Source organism: Cherax quadricarinatus, chromosome 34 (genome assembly GCF_038502225.1).
Source record: "Cherax quadricarinatus isolate ZL_2023a chromosome 34, ASM3850222v1, whole genome shotgun sequence".
Classification (NCBI taxonomy): Eukaryota; Metazoa; Arthropoda; class Malacostraca; order Decapoda; family Parastacidae; genus Cherax; species Cherax quadricarinatus.
Window position 1 is genome coordinate 15942337 of NC_091325.1, and position 24897 is coordinate 15967233.

Sequence of the window (24897 nt, forward strand, 5' to 3'; positions counted from 1 at the left end):
CACTCCCACCGCCACGCCCACGCCCACACTCTCAAGTTTCAAGGTCTCGCAAGCACCCTTGAGAGCGTTGACAGTGAGTGCAGGTGTTTCTATGACGACGCCCTCTAAGCGGTAGGCGCCACCGATGAGGCGATTCTGTTCTTGGAGCGACTGGAAGAAAACGGAGGAGAGGCTCTGGATGTGTTCCGGCTCAAAGACAGCTCCTAGGCGGTACACTGGGGTTGAGTTCTTCAGGGCAACGGCGGCAGTGTCGGGAGGCATCTGGACATTTGGTTTGGCGGATGTTTGATGCGCATTTTCTGTAGGGCGTGTCTCGTTGGTGAGGGAGGAAATACTGGAGGACGAAATCGCGGTTGAGGTTTCCTTTCTCGCCGTAGGGAAGAGGCGTCTGGTGGAGCTGGCGTTCGGTACGGTGGCGGAGGGAACAGCGGGAGACGACGAGTCGTCTAAATGGATTTCTTTGTGTGAAGTCTGAAGCATGCTGGTCAGGAGATGGGTGTCATCGGTCGGGGCTTCTGATAATTTTGCTCCCCACGGCGCCTCTGATTGTGACATCTGGGACTCATCATGATGGCCGCCGGGACGACTTCTTCCCCCGCCCCTGCCTCCAACAACAGAAGCAGCGGTATAGGATAAGAGAATAAAAGTGGAGAAGAGGAAGGCGAGGAGAAGACGCCTCATGACAGCGAAGAGTCCGGTTGGGGTAGTTTCCAGTTCAGCATAATCTTATTAACTGGAAAGAGCACTCTGGGTCATCTCCAAGTCATATCAAGTCATATCCAGGTAGGGAGAGGAGTATATCGTGGAGAAGCTGTGGACTGACCGCGTATGCATTGGCGTCTCCCTTCACCTTTAACTTTCACTGCTTTCACAACTCGCCTCCATTTCCGCGATATCCTTGGCTTTTACACCACCATTTTCAAAGTCTCTGAAGTGGAGGTATTCATCTTTTAAGATGGTGAAGTCTAATGGAAAATGGGAAAGCTTCCCAGGATATAAAACCCACTTTCACCAGAGGCCATCACCGACCCGGGCTGACACCATAGTGACAATAGGATTAATGTTTATCACACAATGATTCGCACCAGATCAAAATATTATTTTTCTCTTTTACACACAGACACAAATGTACTTTTGATATATAGACTCGCTTTTTGACATTTTAAAATGAAAGCAAAACAGTTTTTTTTTTTTTTTTTTTTATTTTAGCTCTGGAGGATTTTGGACGAGTTGTGAGAAGGAACCCTCTTAGCAACTGAAGGAGACGGACTACAGGGTGAGGTACTGCCTCTGCTCTTCTGTTAGCGCTGCACACGCCTCATCCTCCCACACGTCCGATGCCACACAGCTGCAGGAGAAATACAGCTTTAGAAACATTATTTTCGTTAGGACACCTATGTGACAATGTGTTGGCAGTTCTGTTACATAGGCGAAACTAATACAGATATTATTTTAGCTAGTACCCCGTGAAAATTAATACACAATATTAACATATAGTTTAAAGGGTCATCAACTTATCGGTTTTCTGAACCAATTATATAATAGGTACTGCCAAGATAAATTTCTAAGTTCCAGTCTTGAGTTAGTTTTCAAGTTTTGATAAAGGGAACTAGAAGAAAGGATTTGGATACTCGTTTTCATAACACCATTTTTTTCTGAGGGATATCAATTCGTCTATTTAGGTATCCCACGAAGAGGCACATTTCAGTGGCTATCTGATTTATTTATTTTTTCTACTTGTTTAACCTACAATCCTTTGTTTATAATTTGAAAACACTAAATGCAATCGACTTCAAATTTTCAAAGTTGGTTTACTCTATTAAGGAAAAGGTTAAAAAAATTAATTTGAATTAGACTCGTGGGTAACTAGCTTGCGGTTATTTATGGACATCTAAGTTACATTTAATAATGTAACTTAGATGTCCATAAAAAGGAAGTATGATAGAGCAGATATCCTCAGGAACTGTAACTAAAGGCATTTTGTTTAAGATTTTTTCCGTGCAGGTGTCCCGTGATCAAAGTTACGTTGTCCCACTCCGTGCAGGTGTTCCATGATCAAAGTTATGTTGCCCCACTCCGTGCAGGTGTTCCATGATCAAAGTTATGTTGCCCCACTCTGTGCAGGTGTCCCATGATCAAAGTTATGTTGCCCCACTCCGTGCAGGTGTTCCATGATCAAAGTTACGTTGTCCCACTCCGTGCAGGTGTTCCATGATCAAAGTTATGTTGCCCCACTCCGTGCAGGTGTTCCATGATCAAAGTTATGTTGCCCCACTCTGTGCAGGTGTCCCATGATCAAAGTTATGTTGCCCCACTCCGTGCAGGTGTTCCATGATCAAAGTAATGTTGCCCCACTCCGTGCAGGTGTTCCATGATCAAAGTTATGTTGCCCCACTCCGTGCAGGTGTTCCATGATCAAAGTTATGTTGCCCCACTCCGTGCAGGTGTTCCATGATCAAAGTTATGTTGCCCCACTCCGTGCAGGTGTTCCATGATCAAAGTTATGTTGCCCCACTCTGTGCAGGTGTCCCATGATCAAAGTTATGTTGCCCCACTCCGTGCAGGTGTTCCATGATCAAAGTTATGTTGCCCCACTCCGTGCAGGTGTTCCATGATCAAAGTTATGTTGCCCCACTCTGTGCAGGTGTCCCATGATCAAAGTTATGTTGCCCCACTCCGTGCAGGTGTTCCATGATCAAAGTTATGTTGCCCCACTCCGTGCAGGTGTTCCATGATCAAAGTTATGTTGCCCCACTCCGTGCAGGTGTTCCATGATCAAAGTTATGATGCCCCACTCCGTGCAGGTGTTCCATGAACAAAGTTATGTTGTCCCACTCTGTGCAGGTGTCCCATGATCAAAGTTATGTTGCCCCACTCCGTGCAGGTGTTCCATGATCAAAGTTATGTTGTCCCACTCTGTGCAGGTGTTCCATGATCAAAGTTATGTTGCCCCACTCCGTGCAGGTGTTCCATGATCAAAGTTATGTTGCCCCACTCCGTGCAGGTGTCCCATGATCTAAGTTGTTGCCCCACTCCGTGCAGGTGTCCCATGATCTAAGTTATGTTGCCCCACTACTGATGCTTCGTTTCCGTGCGATAACTTAAGAAAGCCTTTTCTGAACGCCTTCAAATGTTCATGTAAGGTGAATTCTGATTAGATTATTGGGATTTTTATTGGTGAATGTAATCCGTTGAACCCCGGGCGGCGGGGGTCAGCACCCCCGCGGCCCGGTCCGTGTGAAGTTTTTGTCCTTTAAACTCACAGTAAATAGAATTAGGTGTCTTAATATTTAATACCTGATGCATTGTGAAGGCAGATCGTAGCTTATAAGTTCAGTTTGTATCCGGGAAAATTTGCCAACATACTAAATTACTGAAAAAAATTAGAATAGCCGGAATCTATACGATATCTGCTGACTGCCTCCTCTCATCGGCTTAAAATTTTCAGCTTTGGTGTGTTTTCCAGAGAGGAACTTCCGCATTATTTTTTTTTCATCTCCTTAAGTCTCAATTTGCCAACTTTATAAAATAAATAGTGACATTAATTTCCATTCAATAATTAAAGAATACCTCGTCTGACTGGCTTCAAAATGTTGAAGCATTCCATACCATGGACGACAGTCTGTAAGTTTAGACTGTGTAGGTACATAATCTGCCTCATTACTGGAATTGTTAAAAAAAATTGGAATCGTTGGATTCACGTCAATTACTAAAGAATGTCTTTTCTGATACGCTACAAACTGTCTGTGGTGGGTGCAATTGAAAGAAAACAACTTCCACCTTACACTGTTAGTTTTATTAATTGGTTTCCGTGTCATAACTGAAAAATACCTCTTATGGAGGGTTTAAGCACTAAGTGATACTGTATCTCAACTGAGAGTATTTTAGTTTCAGTCTAGGATGTGAAGGAATGAATTTCTCAATTATTTACAAAAGCATGTCAAACTGAACTTTCTTAAAAAAAACGCAATATCACGAACACAGGTACAAAAGAGAGGTCTGTAATACCTGCAAATGCAGGTTCCCTTCTGTTCAATTTTATGTTGACTAATATCATTGGGTTATTATTAGTATTATTACAATCATAACCTTCCGCCGATCACCCAGCGACCGAAATATATCCAGTTATTAGTGTATCAACGGTATACACTACATACAAGGTGATGAAGATCATAAGACCCCAGACCGACGCGTTAGCCACTGGGCTAGCTGGCTACAATAAGATTCATCCAACTAGGTATATTTATACACCATAGTTGGATGAATCTTATTGTAGCCAGCTGGCTCAGTGGCTCACGCGTCGGTCTGGAGTTTTATGACTCTCAGATCGCGGGTTGTATCCCCAATCTGCCTTCGCAGCAAAATGTTTTCTGACAATCGTATAGAGCAGGAAATATTTTGTCACTGGGAAACAGTGAAGTTCATGGCTATGTGATGGGTTCTTTGATTGGACCTTGATGGTGGTGAAGGGTTCTTGATACACGGAAATGGAGCTATATCTATTTTAGGCAACAGGTGTGCTCTTACAGACAAACGACAGGCAGCAGGCGTGTGTCTTCCCAGTTGCTTCAAGCAGCAGGTGTGCATCTTAACACTTGCTTCAAGTAGCAGGTGTGTTTCTCAACACTTGCTTCAAGCAACAGATGTGTTTCTCAACACTTGCTTCAAGCAACAGATGTGTTTCTTAACACTTGCTTCAAGCAACAGATGTGTTTCTACAAATAAGTTTCAGGCAACAGAAGGTCTTTCTGCACGTCTGCCTCGTGGAATATATGTTCGTGACTCACCAAATCATGTGTGTACATGTATACCTGCCTCAGAGAGCAGGTGTATTTCTACTAGTGCATCCGGTAGCACAAGTGTTCTTATATGCAACAGGTGTATTCCTACATACCTGCCTAAATCAACACCTGTATTCTTACACACTTGTCTCTGGCAGCAGACATACTGTATTCTCCATTCATGTCTCAGGCACCAGATGAATCCCTCCACACGTGCCTCAGGCAACATTTGTGGGGTTGTGGAGGTCTGAGTGAGCTCAACCACTCAGAGACTTCACAGACAATGTAATCCCAACCACAAGTCAACTCTCTGCCTGATTATAATTATCACTGAGAGGAACGAGGAATTCATATATCTTCGTTAATGGCATCTGCAGTGGAATGAAGCTGGTTCTATATAATTTGCTAACAAATTTTACCAATGCATATCATAGAGGGCTGGAATGCGTACTCAATTATGCTTATTTCTCTACACAATGCAAGACGTAGAATTTTAAGTTAGAAGACAAGGAAAGTTTACAAATCTCGTTACTATGTGATAAAAAAGCCGTTCGTTTAAAACTCACGCAAAGTGGTCAGGCCACTAATCTTTCTTGCATCTCTTCCTGTCAACCCATGACTTTTTTTTCCTCTCTGCTCTATCTTATCTTCCTGTCTTTCCCCCTCTCCATTTTTATCCTTTCTATGGCCCGACTCCAGAAAAATTAATGCTAAAGCAATAATATTCGTCATGTGAGTATCCTCAGTAAATATATATATATCAAATTTAGAACAAATAAATTGATATGAGCGTATAACAAATGAAAAAAAGGCGAGACACGTCTAGTGGCGCCACTTTATTATTAGACTGTTAAAACAACGGTTCTTTGCATACGGTTTGAGGCGGGGCTGTATAAATATCGTGACGAAGTACGGCTCTGTCATATGTGAGGTTCTTATTTCTATCATAAAAGCAGAATCAACGAAAGGGGGACTCAGACTACTGAGTCAACGTTGATGCTGCTGCCACGGCCAGCCACAGGGCCATTCATGACCTTCTATACCTGGCCTCTGCCATAGAGCCAGCATCACTGAACCGGTCATCTTATTGCAAACTCTTGACAAGCTTTCTTTCCCTGCCCAATAAACTGGTAACAACAAATAGGGTGAAATTAACTTGACACGTGGGTTCTGCTTGCTGATGCATCACTGACTTCTCAGTCAAACTAGAGAAAACCTTATCTTTACACACAAGCCAACAGTCGCTTTTATGCTACCGAGTTAATTTCACAGATCAAGAACTATTTTTCTATTTCAGTTAATGTCAGAATCCCAACTTATCTAAGTTATGAAACACCGTCTAGTATTCCACCCACAAATGTATAGTATACATAAACTGCTCGGGAATCGAACCCAGTTCTTTTCAGTTATTAGCCGAACGATTTAACCAGTGAGCTACTGGTCACCCCTGCAGTTGTCTACACAAAAACTTTGACACTGTGTTTACTAAGACAGCAGTGACACGAGAAGTAACGACACACTGTTTCTTTTTTTATTGTATAAGTAACACATACATAATGGCTTTTTTTGCGTGTCTGAACTCGCTGCCTGTCTTCTTTAAAAAGACCTCTCTGATATTTACCTGCCACCCTCCTGTGTGTGTGTGTGTGTGTGTGTGTGTGTGTGTGTGTGTGTGTGTGTGTGTGTGTGTGTGTGTGTATGTGTACTCACCTAGTTGTACTCACCTAGTTGAGGTTGCGGGGGTCGAGTCCGAGCTCCTGGCCCCGCCTCTTCACTGATCGCTACTAGGTCAATCTCCCTGAACCGTGAGCTTTATCATACCTCTGCTTAAAGCTATGTATGGATCCTGCCTGTGTGTGTGTGTGTATGTACTCACCTAGTTGTACTCACCTAGTTGAGGTTGCGGGGGTCGAGTCCGAGCTCCTGGCCCCGCCTCTTCACTGATCGCTACTAGGTCACTCTCCCCGAGCCGTGAGCTTTATCATACCTCTGCTTAAAGCTATGTATGGATCCTGCCTCCACTACATCGCTTCCCAAACTATTCCACTTACTGACTACTCTGTGGCTGAAGAAATACTTCCTAACATCCCTGTGATTCATCTGTGTCTTTAGCTTCCAACTGTGTCCCCTTGTTGCTGTGTCCAAACTCTGGAACATCCTGTCTTTGTCCACCTTGTCAATTCCCCTCAGTATTTTGTATGTCGTTATCATGTCCCCCCTATCTCTCCTGTCCTCCAGTGTCGTCAGGTTGATTTCCCTTAACCTCTCCTCGTAGGACATACCTCTTAGCTCTGGGACTAGTCTTGTTGCAAACCTTTGCACTTTCTCTAGTTTCTTTACGTGCTTGGCTAGGTGTGGGTTCCAAACTGGTGCCGCATACTCCAATATGGGCCTAACGTATACGGTGTACAGGGTCCTGAACGATTCCTTATTAAGATGTCGGAATGCTGTTCTGAGGTTTGCTAGGCGCCCATATGCTGCAGCAGTTATTTGGTTGATGTGCGCTTCAGGAGATGTGCCTGGTGTTATACTCACCCCAAGATCTTTTTCCTTGAGTGAGGTTTGTAGTCTCTGACCCCCTAGACTGTACTCCGTCTGCGGCCTTCTTTGCCCTTCCCCAATCTTCATGACTTTGCACTTGGTGGGATTGAACTCCAGGAGCCAATTGCTGGACCAGGTCTGCAGCCTGTCCAGATCCCTTTGTAGTTCTGCCTGGTCTTCGATCGAGTGTATTCTTCTCATCAACTTCACGTCATCTGCAAACAGGGACACCTCAGAGTCTATTCCTTCCGTCATGTCGTTCACAAATACCAGAAACAGCACTGGTCCTAGGACTGACCCCTGCGGGACCCCGCTGGTCACAGGTGCCCACTCTGACACCTCGCCACGTACCATGACTCGCTGCTGTCTTCCTGACAAGTATTCCCTGATCCATTGTAGTGCCTTCCCTGTTATCCCTGCTTGGTCCTCCAGTTTTTGCACCAATCTCTTGTGGGGAACTGTGTCAAACGCCTTCTTGCAGTCCAAGAAAATGCAATCCACCCACCCCTCTCTCTCTTGTCTTACTGCTGTCACCATGTCATAGAACTCCAGTAGGTTTGTGACACAGGATTTCCCGTCCCTGAAACCATGCTGGCTGCTGTTGATGAGATCATTCCTTTCTAGGTGTTCCACCACTCTTCTCCTGATAATCTTCTCCATGATTTTGCATACTATACATGTCAGTGACACTGGTCTGTAGTTTAACGCTTCATGTCTGTCTCCTTTTTTAAAGATTGGGACTACATTTGCTGTCTTCCATGCCTCAGGCAATCTCCCTGTTTCGATAGATGTATTGAATATTGTTGTTAGGGGTACACATAGCGCCTCTGCTCCCTCTCTCAATACCCATGGGGAGATGTTATCTGGCCCCATTGCCTTTGAGGTATCTAGCTCACTCAGAAGCCTCTTCACTTCTTCCTCGGTTGTGTGCACTGTGTCCAGCACTTGGTGGTGTGCCCCACCTCTCCGTCTTTCTGGAGTCCCTTCTGTCTCCTCTGTGAACACTTCTTTGAATCTCTTGTTGAGTTCTTCACATACTTCACGGTCATTTCCTGTTGTCTCTCCTCCTTCCTTCCTTAGCCTGATTACCTGGTCCTTGACTGTTGTTTTCCTCCTGATGTGGCTGTACAACAGTTTCGGGTCAGATTTGGCTTTCGCTGCTATGTCATTTTCATATTGTCTTTGGGCCTCCCTTCTTATCTGTGCATATTCGTTTCTGGCTCTACGACTGTTCTCCTTATTCTCCTGGGTCCTTTGCCTTCTATATTTCTTCCATTCCCTAGCACACTTGGTTTTTGCCTCCCTGCACCTTTGGGTAAACCATGGGCTCATCCTGGCTTTTTCATTACTCCTGTTACCCTTGGGTACAAACCTCTCCTCAGCCTCCTTGCATTTTGTTGCTACATATTCCATCATCTCATTAACTGGCTTCCCTGCCAGTTCTCTGTCCCACTGAACCCCGTTCAGGTAGTTCCTCATTCCTGTGTAGTCCCCTTTCTTGTAGTTTGGCTTCATTCGTCCTGGCCTTCCTGCTTCTCCCTCCACTTGTAGCTCTACTGTGTATTCGAAGCTTAAAACCACATGGTCACTGGCCCCAAGGGGTCTTTCATATGTGATGTCCTCGATATCTGCACTACTGAAGGTGAATACTAAGTCCAGCCTTGCTGGTTCATCCTCTCCTCTCTCTCTTGTAGTGTCCCTTACGTGTTGGTACATGAAGTTCTCCAGTACCACCTCCATCATCTTAGCCCTCCATGTATCTTGGCCCCCATGTGGGTCCAAGTTCTCCCAATCGATCTCCTTGTGGTTAAAGTCCCCCATGATCAGGAGCTTTGCACTGCATGCATGAGCTCTTCTGGCCGCTCTAGCCAGTGTGTCAACCATCGCTCTATTGCTCTCGTCGTACTCTTGCCTTGGCCTCCTGCTGTTCTGTGGTGGGTTATACATCACTGCTATTACCACCTTGGGACCTCCAGAGTGAAGTGTTCCCACTATGTAATCACTTTCTTCTCCGCTATCTCCTCTCTCCAGCTCATCAAAATTCCAGCGATTTTTGATCAGCAACGCCACTCCTCCACCCCCCCTGTTCCCTCTGTCTTTCCTCAGGATTTGGTATCCCGTTGGAAAGATGGCATCTGTTATCATACCTGTAAGCTTGGTTTCTGTAAGAGCTATGATGTCCGGTGATGCTTCTTTGACTCTTTCGTGCCACTCCTCCCACTTATTTGTTATTCCATCAGCGTTTGTGTACCATACCTTCAGTTTCCTTTCCAACACTGTGGTTTGGGGGGCCTGTGGGGGTGGGAGACCTGGTGGCATACTGTGGGATTCTATAGCTCGATGTTGGGTGGAGGCTGTGGGTATGGATTGTAGTGTGTGTTGGGATGGTGTGATAGGTTGTATGGTTCTGAGAGTAGTTGTGTGTGTGCTTGCCCTTGCTGTTCTGTCCTGCTCTGACTGACCTCTGCTGATTCCCTCCTTGTCTCTTTTCCTAGCTCCTTTCGTTTTTTTGTCCTCTCCCTCAGCTGCTGTCGTTCTGATTTTGTTCTGTCTCTGTCTAGGAACACCCTCTTGTACTCTTCCGAGTATTTCAATCGTGGTTTCTCTTGGAGGATCCACGATTGAAATACTCGGAAGAGTACAAGAGGGTGTTCCTAGACAGAGACAGAACAAAATCAGAACGACAGCAGCTGAGGGAGAGGACAAAAAAACGAAAGGAGCTAGGAAAAGAGACAAGGAGGGAATCAGCAGAGGTCAGTCAGAGCAGGACAGAACAGCAAGGGCAAGCACACACACAACTACTCTCAGAACCATACAACCTATCACACCATCCCAACACACACTACACTATGTGTGTGTGTGTGTGTGTGTGTGTGTGTGTGTGTATGTGTGTGTGTGTGTGTGTGTTCTCATCTATTTGTACTCACCTATTTGTGGTTGCAGGGGTCGAGTCTTAGCTCCTGGCCCCGCCTCTTCACCGGTTGCTACTGGGCCCTCTCTCTCCCCGCTCCATGAGCTTTATCAAACCTCGTCTTAAAACTGTGTATGGTTCCTGCCTCCACTACGTCAATTTCTAGGCTTTTCCACTGCCTTACAACTCTATGACTGAAGAAATACTTCCTAATATCTCTCTGACTCATTTGTGTCTTCAACTTCCAATTGTGGCCTCTTGTTTCTGTGTCCCCTCCCTGGAACATCCTGTCTTTGTCCACCTTGTCTATTCCACGCAGTATTTTATATGTCGTTATCATGTCTCCCCTGACTCTCCTGTCCTCCAGTGTCGTCAGGCCGATTTCCCTTAATCTTTCTTCATAGGATATTCCCCTTAGCTCTGGAACTAACCTTGTCGCAAACCTTTGTACTTTCTCTAGTTTCTTGACGTGCTTTATCAAGTGCGGGTTCCAAACAGGTGCTGCATACTCCAGTATGGGCCTGACATACACGGTGTACAGTGTCTTGAACGATTCCTTACTAAGGTATCGGAATGCTGTTCTCAGGTTTGCCAGGCGCCCATATGCTGCAGCAGTTATCTGATTGATGTGTGCTTCCGGAGACATGCTCGGTGTTATACTCACCCCAAGATCTTTCTCCTTGAGTGAGGTTTGCAGTCTTTGGCCACCTAGCCTATACTCTGTCTGTGGTCTTCTGTGCCCTTCCCCTATCTTCATGACTTTGCATTTGGTAGGATTAAATTCGAGAAGCCATTTGCTGGACCAGGTGTCCAGTCTGTCCAGGTCTCTTTGAAGTCCTGCCTGGTCCTCATCAGATTTAATTCTCCTCATTAACTTCACATCGTCTGCAATCAGGGACACTTCTGAGTCTAACCCTTCCATCATGTCGTTCACATATACCAAAAATAGCACTGGTCCTAGGACCGACCCCTGTGGGACCCCGCTCGTCACAGGTGCCCACTGTGATACATCATTACGTACCATGACTCGTTATTGCCTCCCTGTCAGGTATTCTCTGATCCATTGCAGTGCCCTTCCTGTTATATGCGCCTGATGCTCTAGCTTCTGCACTAATCTCTTGTGAGGAACTGTGTCAAAGGCCTTCTTGCAGTCCAAGAAGATGCAATCAACCCACCCCTCTCTCTCGTGTCTTACTTCTGTTATTTTATCATAAAACTCCAGAAGGTTTGTGACACAGGATTTGCCTTCCATGAATCCGTGCTGGTTGGCATTTATACTCTTGTTCAGTTCCAGGTGCTCCACCACTCTCCTCCTGATAATCTTCTCCATAACTTTGCATACTATACACGTCAATGACACAGGTCTATAGTTTAGTGCCTCTTTTCTGTCTCCTTTTTTAAAAATGGGAACTACATTTGCCGTCTTCCATACCTCAGGTAGTTGCCCAGTTTCCAGGGACGTGTTGAAGATTGTGGTAAGTGGCACGCACAACATATCTGCTCCCTCTCTAAGGACCCACGTGGAGATGTTGTCTGGTCCCATTGCCTTTGAGGTATCGATGTCCCTTAGCAGTTTCTTCACCTCCTCCTCATCTGTATGTATGTCGTCCAACACTTGTTGGTGTATTCCTTGCTGGTGTCCCTTCTGGTCTGTCCCCTCAGAGTCCTTCCTGTCTCTACTGTAAATACTTCCTTAAATCTCGTGTTGAGCTCCTCGCATACCTCTTGATCGTTTCTTGTGAGTTCTCCACCTTCTTTCCTCAGCCTTATCACCTGGTCCTTGACTGTTGTCTTCCTCCTAATGTGGCTATACAGCAGTTTCGGGTCAGATTTGACTTTCGATGCTATGTCGTTTTCATACTGTCACTGGGCCTCCCTCCTTATCTGTGCATACTCGTTTCTGGCTCTTCTACTAATCTCCTTGTTTTCCTGGGTCCTATGCCTCCTGTACCTTTTCCATTCTCTGTTGCACTTAGTTTTTGCCTCCCTACACCTTCGGGTAAACCAAGGACTCGTTTTGGTCTTCCTATTATTTCTGTTTTCCTTGGGAACAAACCTTTCCTCTGCCTCCTTGCACTTTGTTGCCACATAATCCATCATCTCGTTTACTGATTTTCCTACCATTTCTCTGTCCCACTGAACCTCCTGCAGGAAGTTTCTCATACCTGTGTAGTCCCCCCTTTTATAGTTTGGCCTGTCCCCCTCAGTTCCTGTTACCTTCTCCACTTGTAACTCTACTATATAATCAAAACTCAGAACCACGTGATCGCTAGCTCCAAGGGGCCTCTCGTAAGTGATGTCCTCAATGTCTGAACTGCTCAGGGTGAACACAAGATCCAGTCTTGCTGGCTCATCCTCCCCTCTCTGCTTGTGTCCCTGACATGTTGATGCATGAGGTTTTCAAGTACCACATCCATCATCTTGGCTCTCCATGTTTCGGGACCCCCATGTGGCTCCAGGTTTTCCCAGTCGATCTCCCTGTGGTTGAAATCGCCCATTACCAGTAACTTTGCTCTGCTCGAGTGAGCTCTTCTTGCCACCTCAGCCAGTGTGTCCACCATCACCCTGTTGTTTTCTTCATACTCCTCTCTTGGCCTCCTGCAGTTCTGTGGTGGGTTATACATCACTCCAATGACTACTTTATGTTCTCCGGACTGAATTGTACCTACAATGTAGTCTCTTTCTCCAATCATGTCCATGCCTTCCATTTCCTCAAATCCCCATCGGTGTTTTATGAGCAGTGCAACCCCTCCTCCCCCTCTACTCCTTCTATCTTTCCTCAGGATCTGATATCCCGTTGGGAAGATTGTGTCTGTTATTGTCTCAGCGAGTTTTGTTTCTGTGACTGCTATGATGTCTGGGGATTTTTCACTGATTCTTTCGTTCCACTCCTCATGTTTATTCGTTATTCCATCCGCGTTTGTGTACCAAACTTTCAGTTTCTTTTCTATCATTGTGGTCATGCAAGAATATTGGGGTTGGGGGAGCGAGAGCCTTGGTGGGGGCCTATATGGGGCTGTGGTGTAGGTGGGGTTTGTGATGATGGAGGTGGGGTCAGAATGCCCATAAGGGACAGCTGTTGGGGTGAGGTTTGTGATATGGGGGTTGGTGGCAGAGGGAACAGTGAGTGGGTTGTAGTATAGGTTGCTCAGTTGCGTTGGGAATGTCGCGGTTGGAGTCTTTTGGTGGGAGATTCTGTGGGGTGTGTTTGCCCTTCCTCCTGTGTCTGGGTCCTGCTCATCTTCGTCATTGCCTCTCGTTCCTCCTTGCGTCTCTGTACCCTCTCTTTCAGTGTAGTCCTTTCTTCTTGTGTTCTGTCGCGGTCGAGGTATACTCTCTGGTACCCCTGATTGTCCCTCAGTCTTGCTTTCTCTTGCAGAATCCTGGTTCGAACTGATTCTTCCTTGAAAATTACTTTGACAGGCCGTATCCTTCCACTCGCAAACCACCCAATTCTCTGAAAATTTGTCACCTGGGTCATATCGCCCTCACCTATTGTTTTCATGATGCCTTCAATCATTTTTTTCTCCTCCAGTTTTATTTCTTCAAAGTTGTCCCCCTTGGCTTCTTGGAGCCCGTACACAAAAACTGACCTCGCCCTTTCCTCCTCCCACTGAGTCTCCATCTGCTTCCTCTGAGGCATTTTATTTCCTTCCATTGACATGTTCTTGCCTTCAGTCCCTGTCATATCTGAAACTTCTATTCTCAGTGAACTGTCTTTCATGACCAGCTGTCCCTTGCTACTGCAGTTGGCTGTTAGAATCTCTGCATATAGCATACCTTCATTGTCTTCGGACCTGTCATTTGATCTTAGTGTGCTCCTCGTCTTTTCCCTGGCCCCACGTGGGTCTGATAGGGCCTTCACGTACGGCATGTCTCCGTTGTTGCTTACCGTCCCCTTGTCTGTGCCTGACATTAAATTTCCTGATGTCACATCTGAATTGTCATTTGTCTCTCTAATCTGTTTCAGGCTTTTCAGTTTCTCTTCTAAGCACTGTATCCTAGCTTCTGCTGCTAAGACCTGTACTTCCCACTTCCTGCACTCTTCAGCTATCCGCTCCTCCATTTTCTTACCAAGCTCTACTATCTTCCTTCCCCACTCTTACTCCCTTTTTTGGAGCTCTAACTCCCAGTCTTTCCTCCCTGGTTCGTCTACCAGATCTCTGGTTTTCCGTCCTCTAGGGCCACCCATTTTTTTTTTTATTTATTACCACAGACAGAAGGCTAGAGGAGGGAGAGGGTGAGAGGGGGAGAGAGAAAGGGTAGAAAGAGGGAGAGAGAGGAGAGAGAAAGGGTAGAAAGAGGGAGAGAGAGGAGAGAGAAAGGGTAGAAAGAGGGAGAGAGAGGAGAGAGAAAGGGTAGAAAGAGGGAGAGAGAGGAGAGAGTATGGGGGTGAGGGATAAGACCAAGGGGGAGAGAGAAATGTGAGGGGAGAGAGAAAGGGTAGAGAGAGGGAGAAAGAGAGGGAGAGAGAGAGAGAGAGAGGGAGAAAGGAGGGTGAGGGAAAAGGCTATGAGAGAGAGAAATGCGAGGGAGGGGTAGAAATATAGAAAAAGGGAGATGGAGAGAGAAGCCTATAGAGAGAGAGGAGGGTGAGGGATAGGGTTATGGGAGTGAGGAGAGAGAGAGAGAGAGAGAGAGAGAGAGAGAGAGAGAGAGAGAGAGAGAGAGAGATAGAGAGAGAGAAAGAAAGAGAGGGTAGGGGGAAGGGGAGGGAAAAAGGCTATGAGAGAGAGAAACGCGAGGGAGGGGGAGAGAGAAAGATAGGAGGGAGGAGGGAGTGAAGGCAAGAGCGGGGGAGGGGAAAGGTCTGTGGGGGAGGGAAATGTGTCTGGGGGGGTGAGGAGACGTGTGTGTGTGTGTGTGTGTGTGTGTGTGTGTGTGTGTGTGTGTGTGTGTGTGTGTGTCTGTCTGTCTGTCTGTCTGTGTCTGTCTGTCTGTCTGCCTATCTGCCTGTCTGTCTCCACCTGAGTATACTCAACAAGCTCTTCTCACTAATTAGCGTCTCGTGGCAGAGCTCCAGCTCCTGATGTTGCCACTTAACCTTTAATCTACTAGTGCATTTGACACCTAATTTCTTGTGCTCTATCACATCACCTCTTGAATCAATGCATTGAGTCTCTACCACCTCGGTTATTACAATCAAAGTTGGTTCCTAAGGTCCTCGTGGTTCATCTGCGCATTCAACTTCCATTCGTGATCTCTGTTTTGGCCGCTCAACTGATAAATATTCTGTCCTGTCAAAAACTGAAAATCATTAAAAAAAAAAATACTGTATATTCGCGACCTCAGTTGCTGAGTATTATCCTGTTAGTTTAATCATCAAAATAGCCTCTCCTTCATCCATACTGCAGTTATTGGGTGTAAACATAAGTTTTAATTGGTTATATATACGTTAAATAACCTAATATAACCTAAGCAGCATACACTAATAAATCGGGTTACGAAGCTAGAAGGCTGTCTATATGCTGAACTTACCTCCTGTAATCTGCGTCCAGAGTATAACGTGTTGAACATGCCTTCTTCAATTTACGTCCATAAAGCATAAAGGCGTTCATCACTTTTAGCCATGTTTCCATAGCCCAAGTTCCTTGGACTTAGAACAAGTCTGTTGACAAATATCTGTATATTGTAAAGCATATTAAAGCGATTTTACCCTGAGTGGGACTCACAACAGTGCTGCATGTTAAAGGGTTTATCTTGAGAGTAGAATTAGCATTTTCAAAGGAAATGGAGGAGTGAGATGCATTCCTTCAGATCTCCGTCTTTGTTCGAATCCAAGAACAGCTGCCGACCCTGGAAATCCAAGAACGGCTGCCTTCCCTGGGAATCCAAGAACGGCTGCCTTCCCTGGGAATCCAAGAACGGCTGCCTTCCCTGGGAATCCAAGAACGGCTGCCTTCCCTGTATATATAGGTACCTCGCCTTTCCCGAGCTTCAGTAGCCAATCACTGGACAACTGCTGCAATTTATCCGTGTGATTGTGAAAACACTTGGATAAATTATCTTCTGGTTCCTTCTGCTCACCTCCAGTGAGCAGAAGGAACCAGAAGGAACCAGAACCATTACTGGTTCCAGGCCTTACATGCCCTGTCATGAACTGTGTATGGTATTTGCCTCGAAGCATACACAGGGAGTATTACCAGCTGACCCCCGGCTGTCTTCAAGAGGGAGATGGACAGATACCTAAAGTCAGTATCTGACCATCCGGGATTTGGTTCGTACGTCGGTTTGCGTGCAGCTAGCAGTAACAGCCTGGTTGATGAGGCCCTGATCCACTGTGAGGCCTGGTTATGGACCTGGCTGAGGGGGGCGTTATCCCACGAGACACCCTCTGCTCTCAGGTGCATCCCAGGTACACCTTATCCAGTTCATTCCACTTACTACCCAGAGATCCAAACACCTAACGTCACTATAACTTGTGTGGATGTGTGCCCCTTTAGAGCACTGTAAACCGGTCTCTCCGTCGAGAAATTCTTCAGTAAGAGATAAGATTTTGTTCGGATTTTTAACCCCGAAGAGTTAGCCAGCCAGGATAACCCAAAAAAGCCAGTGCGTCATTGAGGACAGTTTCTTATTACCACTGGGGACCTTAAATCTTGTCCCCCAGGATGAGACTCACACAAGTCGACTAACACCCAGGTACCTACTTGCTTGCTAGGTGAACGGACACAGCAGGTGTAAGGAAACATGCCCAATGTTTCCACCGTTTTCAGGGATCGAACCATGGACACATTGTATGAAATGAGAGCGTTGCCTATCAGGCCACAGGACACTCAGTGAATTGAATGGTATATAGTAGCTGTGAGAGCCAAGAGATACAGCATCAGAGTGAGTCTTGCTATAGTTACAATAAATGTCGGCGATTATCTAAAATGAATACGAGATTTTTGATGCTGGGAAATTCGATGTTTTTATGTTATTCCCTACTGAGGTTTCCAGTGACTTTGGTGTGTAAATAAAAAATTTGATACTATTGGGGGGTCGTCAAAATTTTATTACCCGAGCCGATTTTAAATACCAAAATATTGTGGTATTATTTCTCAGTAGGCATTAGTTAAAACTGTTTTTGTATGTTCTTGTTGACAGAAAATGTGAGACTAGCTTTACAGCTGATTTTGCAGATAATACTTGCAGCATATTTTATAGATAATACCTGAAGTACATTTTGTAGATAAGACTTGTAGTAGATTTTGTGGATAATACGTGCAGGACATTGTGATGCTGAATTTGCTGTACCAATATGGAATGATACAGGGGTGAGAGAGAAAGAGGGAGAGAGAGAAAAAAAAGAGAGGGAAAGAGAGAGAGAAACAAACAGAGAGAGAGAAAGAGAAACAGAAACAGAGAGAGAGAGAGAGAAAGACTGAGAGAGAGAGTGTGTCATTTAGGGATTGAGGGTTGAGGGCAAGAGGTTAGAGAAAAGCCTGAGGGAGAAAGGGGTGAGAGAGAGAGGGGTGACGGAGAGAGAGAGAGAGAGCGAGGTCAAAAAAAGAGGTATGAGGAAGTGTGGTAGTTTGAATTAAGATGAATGTGATGCATACCAAGACATACAAGCTTGGCCACCTTTCATCTTCCACACCACTACCTCCTCCTCCTCCTCGTCCCACCCCTCATCCTACTCTCATGTTTTTACATATATGGTAGTGATAATCTTCCATTCTCCTTGGACCTCTTATTGCTTCTTTTTTTCGTCTTTACTAGCTGTCTCCTCAATTGCAAGCCCCACTCTTCTTGTCCACTCCCTTTTTCTCCACTTACTATGCCATTCAATCTACTCTCTCATCTCCATTTTGCTTATCCAAATTTTCCTTTCTTCTTCCCCTCCACGTTCCTCTCCCTCTCTCTCTCAATTCTGTCTTTCTCTAGATATTGTATATATATATATATATATATATATATATATATATATATATATATATATATATATATATATATATATATATATATATAGGGATAGACCAGTAGTAGAGAATATAACGTCAATAATGTTTCAGAATTTGTCGGGAAGGATATAGTTCGTTTAATAATGAGAGCTCCTCATGCCGGGGATTTCCTGTTGGCTATCCCCAATTCCTCCTTTGGCACACTCCTCAACCCTCAGACCATCCACACTTATGTTCCTCTTCGCTTTGCTGCAGTTTTCCCTCGTCGAACTCGTGTATATCTGCACTACTCAATCTTTAGTTTAATATCTTTATTATGCATCCCATACCCATCTTGTGGGCGGTAGTCAAAAGATTACGAAGGTACATAATGGGTCCAGGGACTGGACCCCAAAGTTATGATAGCTGAACTAGTTACAAAGATAATGAACTCCAGGTAGATCTGGTCACAATCATGGCAAGTTACAAAGGTAACGAATCAGCCTCACTCCTATACATGATTACAATCATGAACAAATTACAAAGTAATGAACCACTGATACGTCCACACCTGTTCACAATTGTAATGAGTTAAGTGGGTCATACACACACACGAGCGCGCGCGCACACACATACACACACGAGGGCGCACGCACAGACATATGCACACGAGCGTACAAATATATGCATACACACAAGCACGCACACACACACACACACCCCACACACACATACATCCACACACACACACATACACACACACACATACACACACTCACACAAACACACACACACACACATACACACACACACACACACAAAATCTGCAGACCGATTTCATAGTCTTGTTTGCCGTAGATCCAAGGAAAAGCATGCAAGACATGATGAACTTAATAACATCATTAAGAAGAGCCGCACAACATTCGGATGCCCAGCACTGCAGATCAGATGACAACCAAAAGCGTCCAGATCGAATTACCTTGTAAACCTGGTTTTTTTGTAAAAAGCTTTCCTGTTTCTTCCTTCCACTTATCTCTGTGTCTTTCCATTTTTTTCATTTTGTTTAATCTCATGTCTTCTCTTTTTAGCCTTAATCCAAAGGTACTTATTGTCTGTCTGGTTTCTTCTCTGTCTTTCTGTGTGTGTGTGTTTGTGTGTACTCACCTAGTTGTACTCACCTAGTTGAGGTTGCAGGGGTCGAGTCCAAGCTCCTGGTCCCGCCTCCTCACTGGTCGCTACTAGGTCACTCTCCCTGAACCGTGAGCTTTATCATACCTCTGCTTGAAGCTATGTATGGATCCTGCCTCCACTACATCGCTTCCCAAACTATTCCACTTCTTCACGACTACTCTGTGGCTGAAGAAATACTTCCTAACATCCCTGTGATTCAACTGTGTCTTCAACTTCCAACTGTGTCCCCTTGTTGCTGTGTCCCATCTCTGGAACATCCTGTCTTTGTTCACCTTGTCAATTCCTCTCAGTATTTTGTATGTCGTTATCATGTCCCCCCTATCTCTCCTGTCCTCCAGTGTCGTCAGGTTGATTTCCCTTAACCTCTTCTCGTAGAACATACCTCTTTGGTCTGGGACTAGTCTTGTTGCAAACCTTTGCACTTTCTCTAGTTTCTTTACGTGCTTGGCTAGGTGTGGGTTCCAGACAGGTGCCGTATACTCCAATATGGGCCTAACGTACACGGTGTACAGGGTCCTGAACGATTCCTTATTAAGGTGTCGGAATGCTGTTCTGAGGTTTGCTAGGCGCCCATATGCTGCAGCAGTTATTTGGTTGATGTGCGCTTCAGGAGATGTGCTTGGTGTTTTATTCACCCCAAGATTCTTTTTCCTTGGCCCCCTAGACTGTATTCCGTCTGCGGTCATCTTTGCCCTTCCCCAATCTTCATGACTTTGCGCTTGGTGGGGTTGAACTCCAGGAGCCAATTGCTGGACCAGGTCTGCAACCTGCCCAGATCCCTTTGTAGTTCTGCCTGGTCTTCGATCGAATGAATTCTTCTCATCAACGTCACGTCATCTGCAAACAGGGACACTTCGGAGTCTATTCCTTCCGTAATGTCGTTCACAAATACCAGAAACAGCACTGGTCCTAGAACTGACCCCTGTGTGTGTGTGTGTGTGTGTGTGTGTGTGTGTATGTGTGTGTGTGTGTGTGTGTGTGTGTGTGTGTGTGTGTGTCTCCCTCTCTCATTGCTGCCTCTTCTCGTCCTCGTCTCCTCCTCTGTTTCATATCTATTTTTCTCCCCTCCTGTCCCTCTAATCCCACGGCTGCGTCCTTTACCCACCTCTCACCTTACCACCGACGTAGCTTCCCTTCAATCAGTTAGCGATATATTTGTTGTTGCTGTGACGTCGCGAGTCAGCTGATGTCATCAGCATCAACAGGCTTAGATGTCATGGCCGCTACCATGATGTGTATTTTCATGGCTTCAAATTGCTTGTTTGCACTAGTGGATGTAATGTAAGAACGAGTGACGGATTTTGCACCTTTCATCGACACGTCTAAAAAGTCTCTCTCGTGATGACAATAATAGAAAGAGGGAAGAAATATTTATATAAGAAAATTATTTTCTTGGTCTCATGTTTACTTTTACATCTCTCTTTTTCCTTCTCTGTGTTTTTAACTTCAATTTATGTCCCTTTCTTGCTGTGTCATATCTCTGGCACATTCTGGCCTCGTCAACCTTGTCAGCTCCTCTCAGTAGTTTATACATCGTTATCATGTCTCACCTATTCTTCCTGTCCTCCAGTGCCGTCATTATGTGTGTGTGTGTGTGTGTGTGTGTGTGTACTCACCTATTTGTGGTTGCAGGGGTCGATTCATAGTTCCTGGCCCCGCCTCTTCACTGATTGCTACTAGGTCCTCTCTCTCCCTGCTCCATGAGCTTTATCACACTTCGTCTTAAACCTATGTATGGTTCCTGCCTCCACTACGTCACTAGCCAGACTATTCCACTTCCTGACAACTCTGTGACTAAAAAAATACTTCCAAACATCTTTTTGACTCATCTGAGTCTTCAACTTCAATTTGTGACCTCTTGTTTCTGTGTCCCATCTCTGAAACATCCTGTCTCTCTCCACCATGTCAATTCCTCGCAGTATTTTGTGTGTCGTTATCATGTCTTCCCTAACCTTAATGTCCTTTAGTGTCGTCAGGCCGATTTCCCTTAACCTTTCTTCGTAGAACATTGCCCTTAGCTCTGGGACTAGTCTTGTTGCAAACCTTAGCACTTTCTTTAATTACTTGACGTGCTTGACCAGGTGTTTGTTCTAAAATTGTGCTGCATACTCCAGTATGGGCCTGACGTACACGGTGTACAGTGTCTTGAACGATTCCTTACTGAGGTATGGGAACACTATTCTCAGGTTTGCCAGGCGCGCATATGTTGCAGCAGTTATCCGGATGATGCGAGCCTCAGATGTGTTCGGTATTATACCCACCCCATGATCCTTTGCCTTGAGTGAAGTTTGCAGTTTTTGGCCACCTAGCCTATACTCTGTCTCCGGTCTTCTTTGCCCTTCCCCGATCTTTATGACTTTGCATTTGGCTGGGTTAAATTCGAGTAGCCAGTTGCTGGACCAGGCTTCCAGCCTGTCCAGGTCTCTGAAGTTCTGCCTGATCCTCATCCGATTTAATTCTCCTCATAAACTTCGCATCATCTACAAACAGGGACACTTCTGTGTGTGTGTGTGTGTGTGTGTGTACTCACCTAGTAGTACTCACCTAGTTATGGTTGCAGGGCTCGAGTCATAGTTCCTGGCCCCGCCGCTTCACTGGCCTCTGCTGGGTCACTCTCCCTGCACCATGAGCTTTATCATAGCTCTGCTTAAAGCTATGAATGGATCCTGCCTCCACTACATCGCTTCTCAAACTGTTCCACTTCCTGACTACTCTGTGACTGAAGAAATACTGTGTGTGTGTGTGTGTATGTGTGTGTGTGTGTGTGTGTGTGTGTGTGTGTGTGTGTGTGTGTGTGTGTGTGTGTGTGTGTGTGTGTGTGTATCTGTCTGTCTGTCTGTCTGTCCGTGTGTGTGTGTGTGTGTGTGTCTGTGTCTCTGAGTGTCTGTGTGTCTGTGTGCCTGTGTCTGTCTGTCTGCCTGTCTGTCTGTCTGCCTGTCTGTCTGCCTGTCTGTCTGTCTGGTAAAGTAATGCACGAAATCTAAGGATATATCTGTTGTGATAAGTAGTAAATTAAACTTAGAAATAGTTACAGAGACCGTCTGAGAGATATTCAAATAGACAGATAAAAGTGAGAAAGATATACAGATGTGTCGTGTAAAACAAACAGACAGACAGACAAACACATAGTTACAAGCACATAAAGTCCCTCCAGCAGTTTAACTTAACGAGAACAACGTGACTGGTGTTTGGAAAGAGGGAAAGGACCGTCTATTCACACTCATCACCCAGCTATCATTTACTCCCACACAGCTATCGTTTCCTCCCACCCAGCTCGCCTGTTTAATCTGCTGGAAACCCGTTAGATGCACGTACAAGTCTCCTTACACTCATGCCTATGTTCACCAAGCAGTAAATAGGTACCTGGGTGTTGGTCGAGCTTCGTGGGGTAGTTTCCTGGGAAATGGATCAAATTCTACAACAAACATCTGAAGATCTCTCTCAAAATGACCTATGCACTCACTATACTTGAGAAAGAATTAAGGTGTTGACTCAGTAAACTATGAACACTACCCCTAGGCATCAGTGGAAAAAATACGCTTATGTGTAGTTCAAGTCATTTATTGAACGAAACCTTGTGCCACGAGTAGTTTCACCAGTCTTGCCAGAACGCCAGTCCTCCGAGACTGCCCATCTTACAGGCTTGGCCACTCATTCAGTACAGGTGACTTGGCTCAAACATTTGACTCTCTGCATAAACTATGGGCCAAATCTGTCGCTTGATTCAGGACCAAGAACTCTACGTCTGAGTTTCTCGAACAAACTTTATGGACCTTTTTATTTATGAGGGATTCGTGGTGTTATGAGAAGTTGAGTCATAAATCATGTTTTTGCCTTCTGGGCTTGGGTGAGGGAAGCTTTCCCATGAAGGATGGCAGGATGCTTGAAGGATAGTAGAATGCCTAAATAAGAGCACGGGGAGTTTGAATGGTAGTAGGAAGGTTGCTTGAAGGGTATCAAGAAGCTTAATGGATAGAATGTTTGCAGGATGTTTAAAGAACAAGAATATTTGAGCAACAGGATGCCTGAAAGTAGAATGATTGCTAGGAAGCTGGATGGAAGAGATAACTGGATGATTGAAGGATAGAAGGGTGTTTGAAAGATAACTAAATGGACGAACTTGTGCAGATCCCACGATCATAAGCAGTTACGATGGTCTTGGTAGTCTCAGCAGTCACAGAACACAAGAAAAAGTCACAATTCACACTGAATAAAAGACACAAGTTGCAAAGAAGCTATAATATGTACGTATGTACATACATACATACATACATACATATATATATATATATATATAATATATATATATATATATATATATATATATATATATATATATATATATATGCAATAAGTTCACAGTAAACAGGTGATTTCAGAATATGCAAAAGAACCACTGTGAAAGAATAGAGAAATTCCAAGTGCTTGGAATTTCTCTATTCTTTCACAGTCGTTGTTTAACATATATATATATATATATATATATATATATATATATATATATATATATATATATATATATATATATATATATATATATATATATATATGATAACACTTTGCTCCATTTTGAATCCCAAAAATAGTTTTTTTTATACTATTGTTAGGATTACAACATAATAACTCATAAAATATTAATAATAAAAGCTTTGACAGCAGATCCTTTTAAACCTGCAGTTTTAAACATAGGCCAGACGAAGTGAATAAATATTTTTTTCAATAACGTAAATTTAAAAAAAATAAAAGCACGTTTATTTCTTCAATCCTATAAGGAACGAATTTCTGAAAGTTTTGAAATGGAAGAAAAGTAAGACAACAAGCGTGAGACACACTGCAGCTGTGGGTTAAGATAAGAGGGAGCTATGAGATAGGTGCAAGACTTTAAACCCCTTGGATAAGTCCCAGTGTGGATATTTTTCCACCTTGAGACACTCTAGGAAGGCGAAGACTCTCTCTAGTCTTCAGCAAGAAACTGACACTCGCCTCATGAGACAGTCAGTGTGCTTGATACTGAAGCTGACTGTATTTGTTGTCAGTCTGATTATCTGGGTGACTTATTGGCTAGCTGACTGGTTGGCTATTTGACTAGCTATTATGAAGACAGTTTTGCTTATTTTATTGGTTGACTGTTAGACCGACCTACCAATCTTGCTAACTGAAACACAGACCAGTTTTGCTAACTGGCTACTTACCTATAGGTGGTTTTGAAAATCATCTTCCCTACGTTCCGGTCTTTGATCCAGCCGACTGAAAGAACCACCTAGCAATCTTACTGTAAGGCTAACGGATCGACTAGTTGTAACTGACTTGCATGGTAGCTATTGTAAGACCGAAGCAAGTTTCTGGGATTTATATACCTAAATAGAGGAAAGTGTACCAGCATTTTAACAATTACACAACCCAGTATAACGGTTTTAGAGCAAGACGCTCCTGCCTCAAAACTGTACAGTACTGGACTACTGTCAAATTGATGTCCTGATTTTGGCAGACTTTGGCAAATTAAGCCGTAATAAACGACTGTCAATGAATAAATAGAAAAATGGAGCTTCTAAAAAATAAACGATAAAATGGAAAGCTGGATCTATAACCTTCTAAATAATCGAACCAA

The 24897-nt window shown here is 44.5% G+C and overlaps 1 protein-coding gene across 2 annotated transcripts in view; it reads right to left on the bottom strand.

Moving 5' to 3' along the window:
- The window catches only part of LOC128693630 (uncharacterized), an 805124-nt gene that overhangs the window by 692071 nt on the left and 88156 nt on the right, over nucleotides 1-24897 (bottom strand). For both annotated transcript variants that reach the window (XM_070091191.1, XM_070091190.1), the window contains exon 2: nucleotides 1-1348. This exon is cut by the window's left edge and continues 96 nt beyond it. In XM_070091191.1, coding sequence (XP_069947292.1) covers nucleotides 1-681 — 681 coding nt within the window. In that variant the 5' untranslated portion in view covers nucleotides 682-1348. The remainder of the gene's footprint in view (nucleotides 1349-24897) is intronic.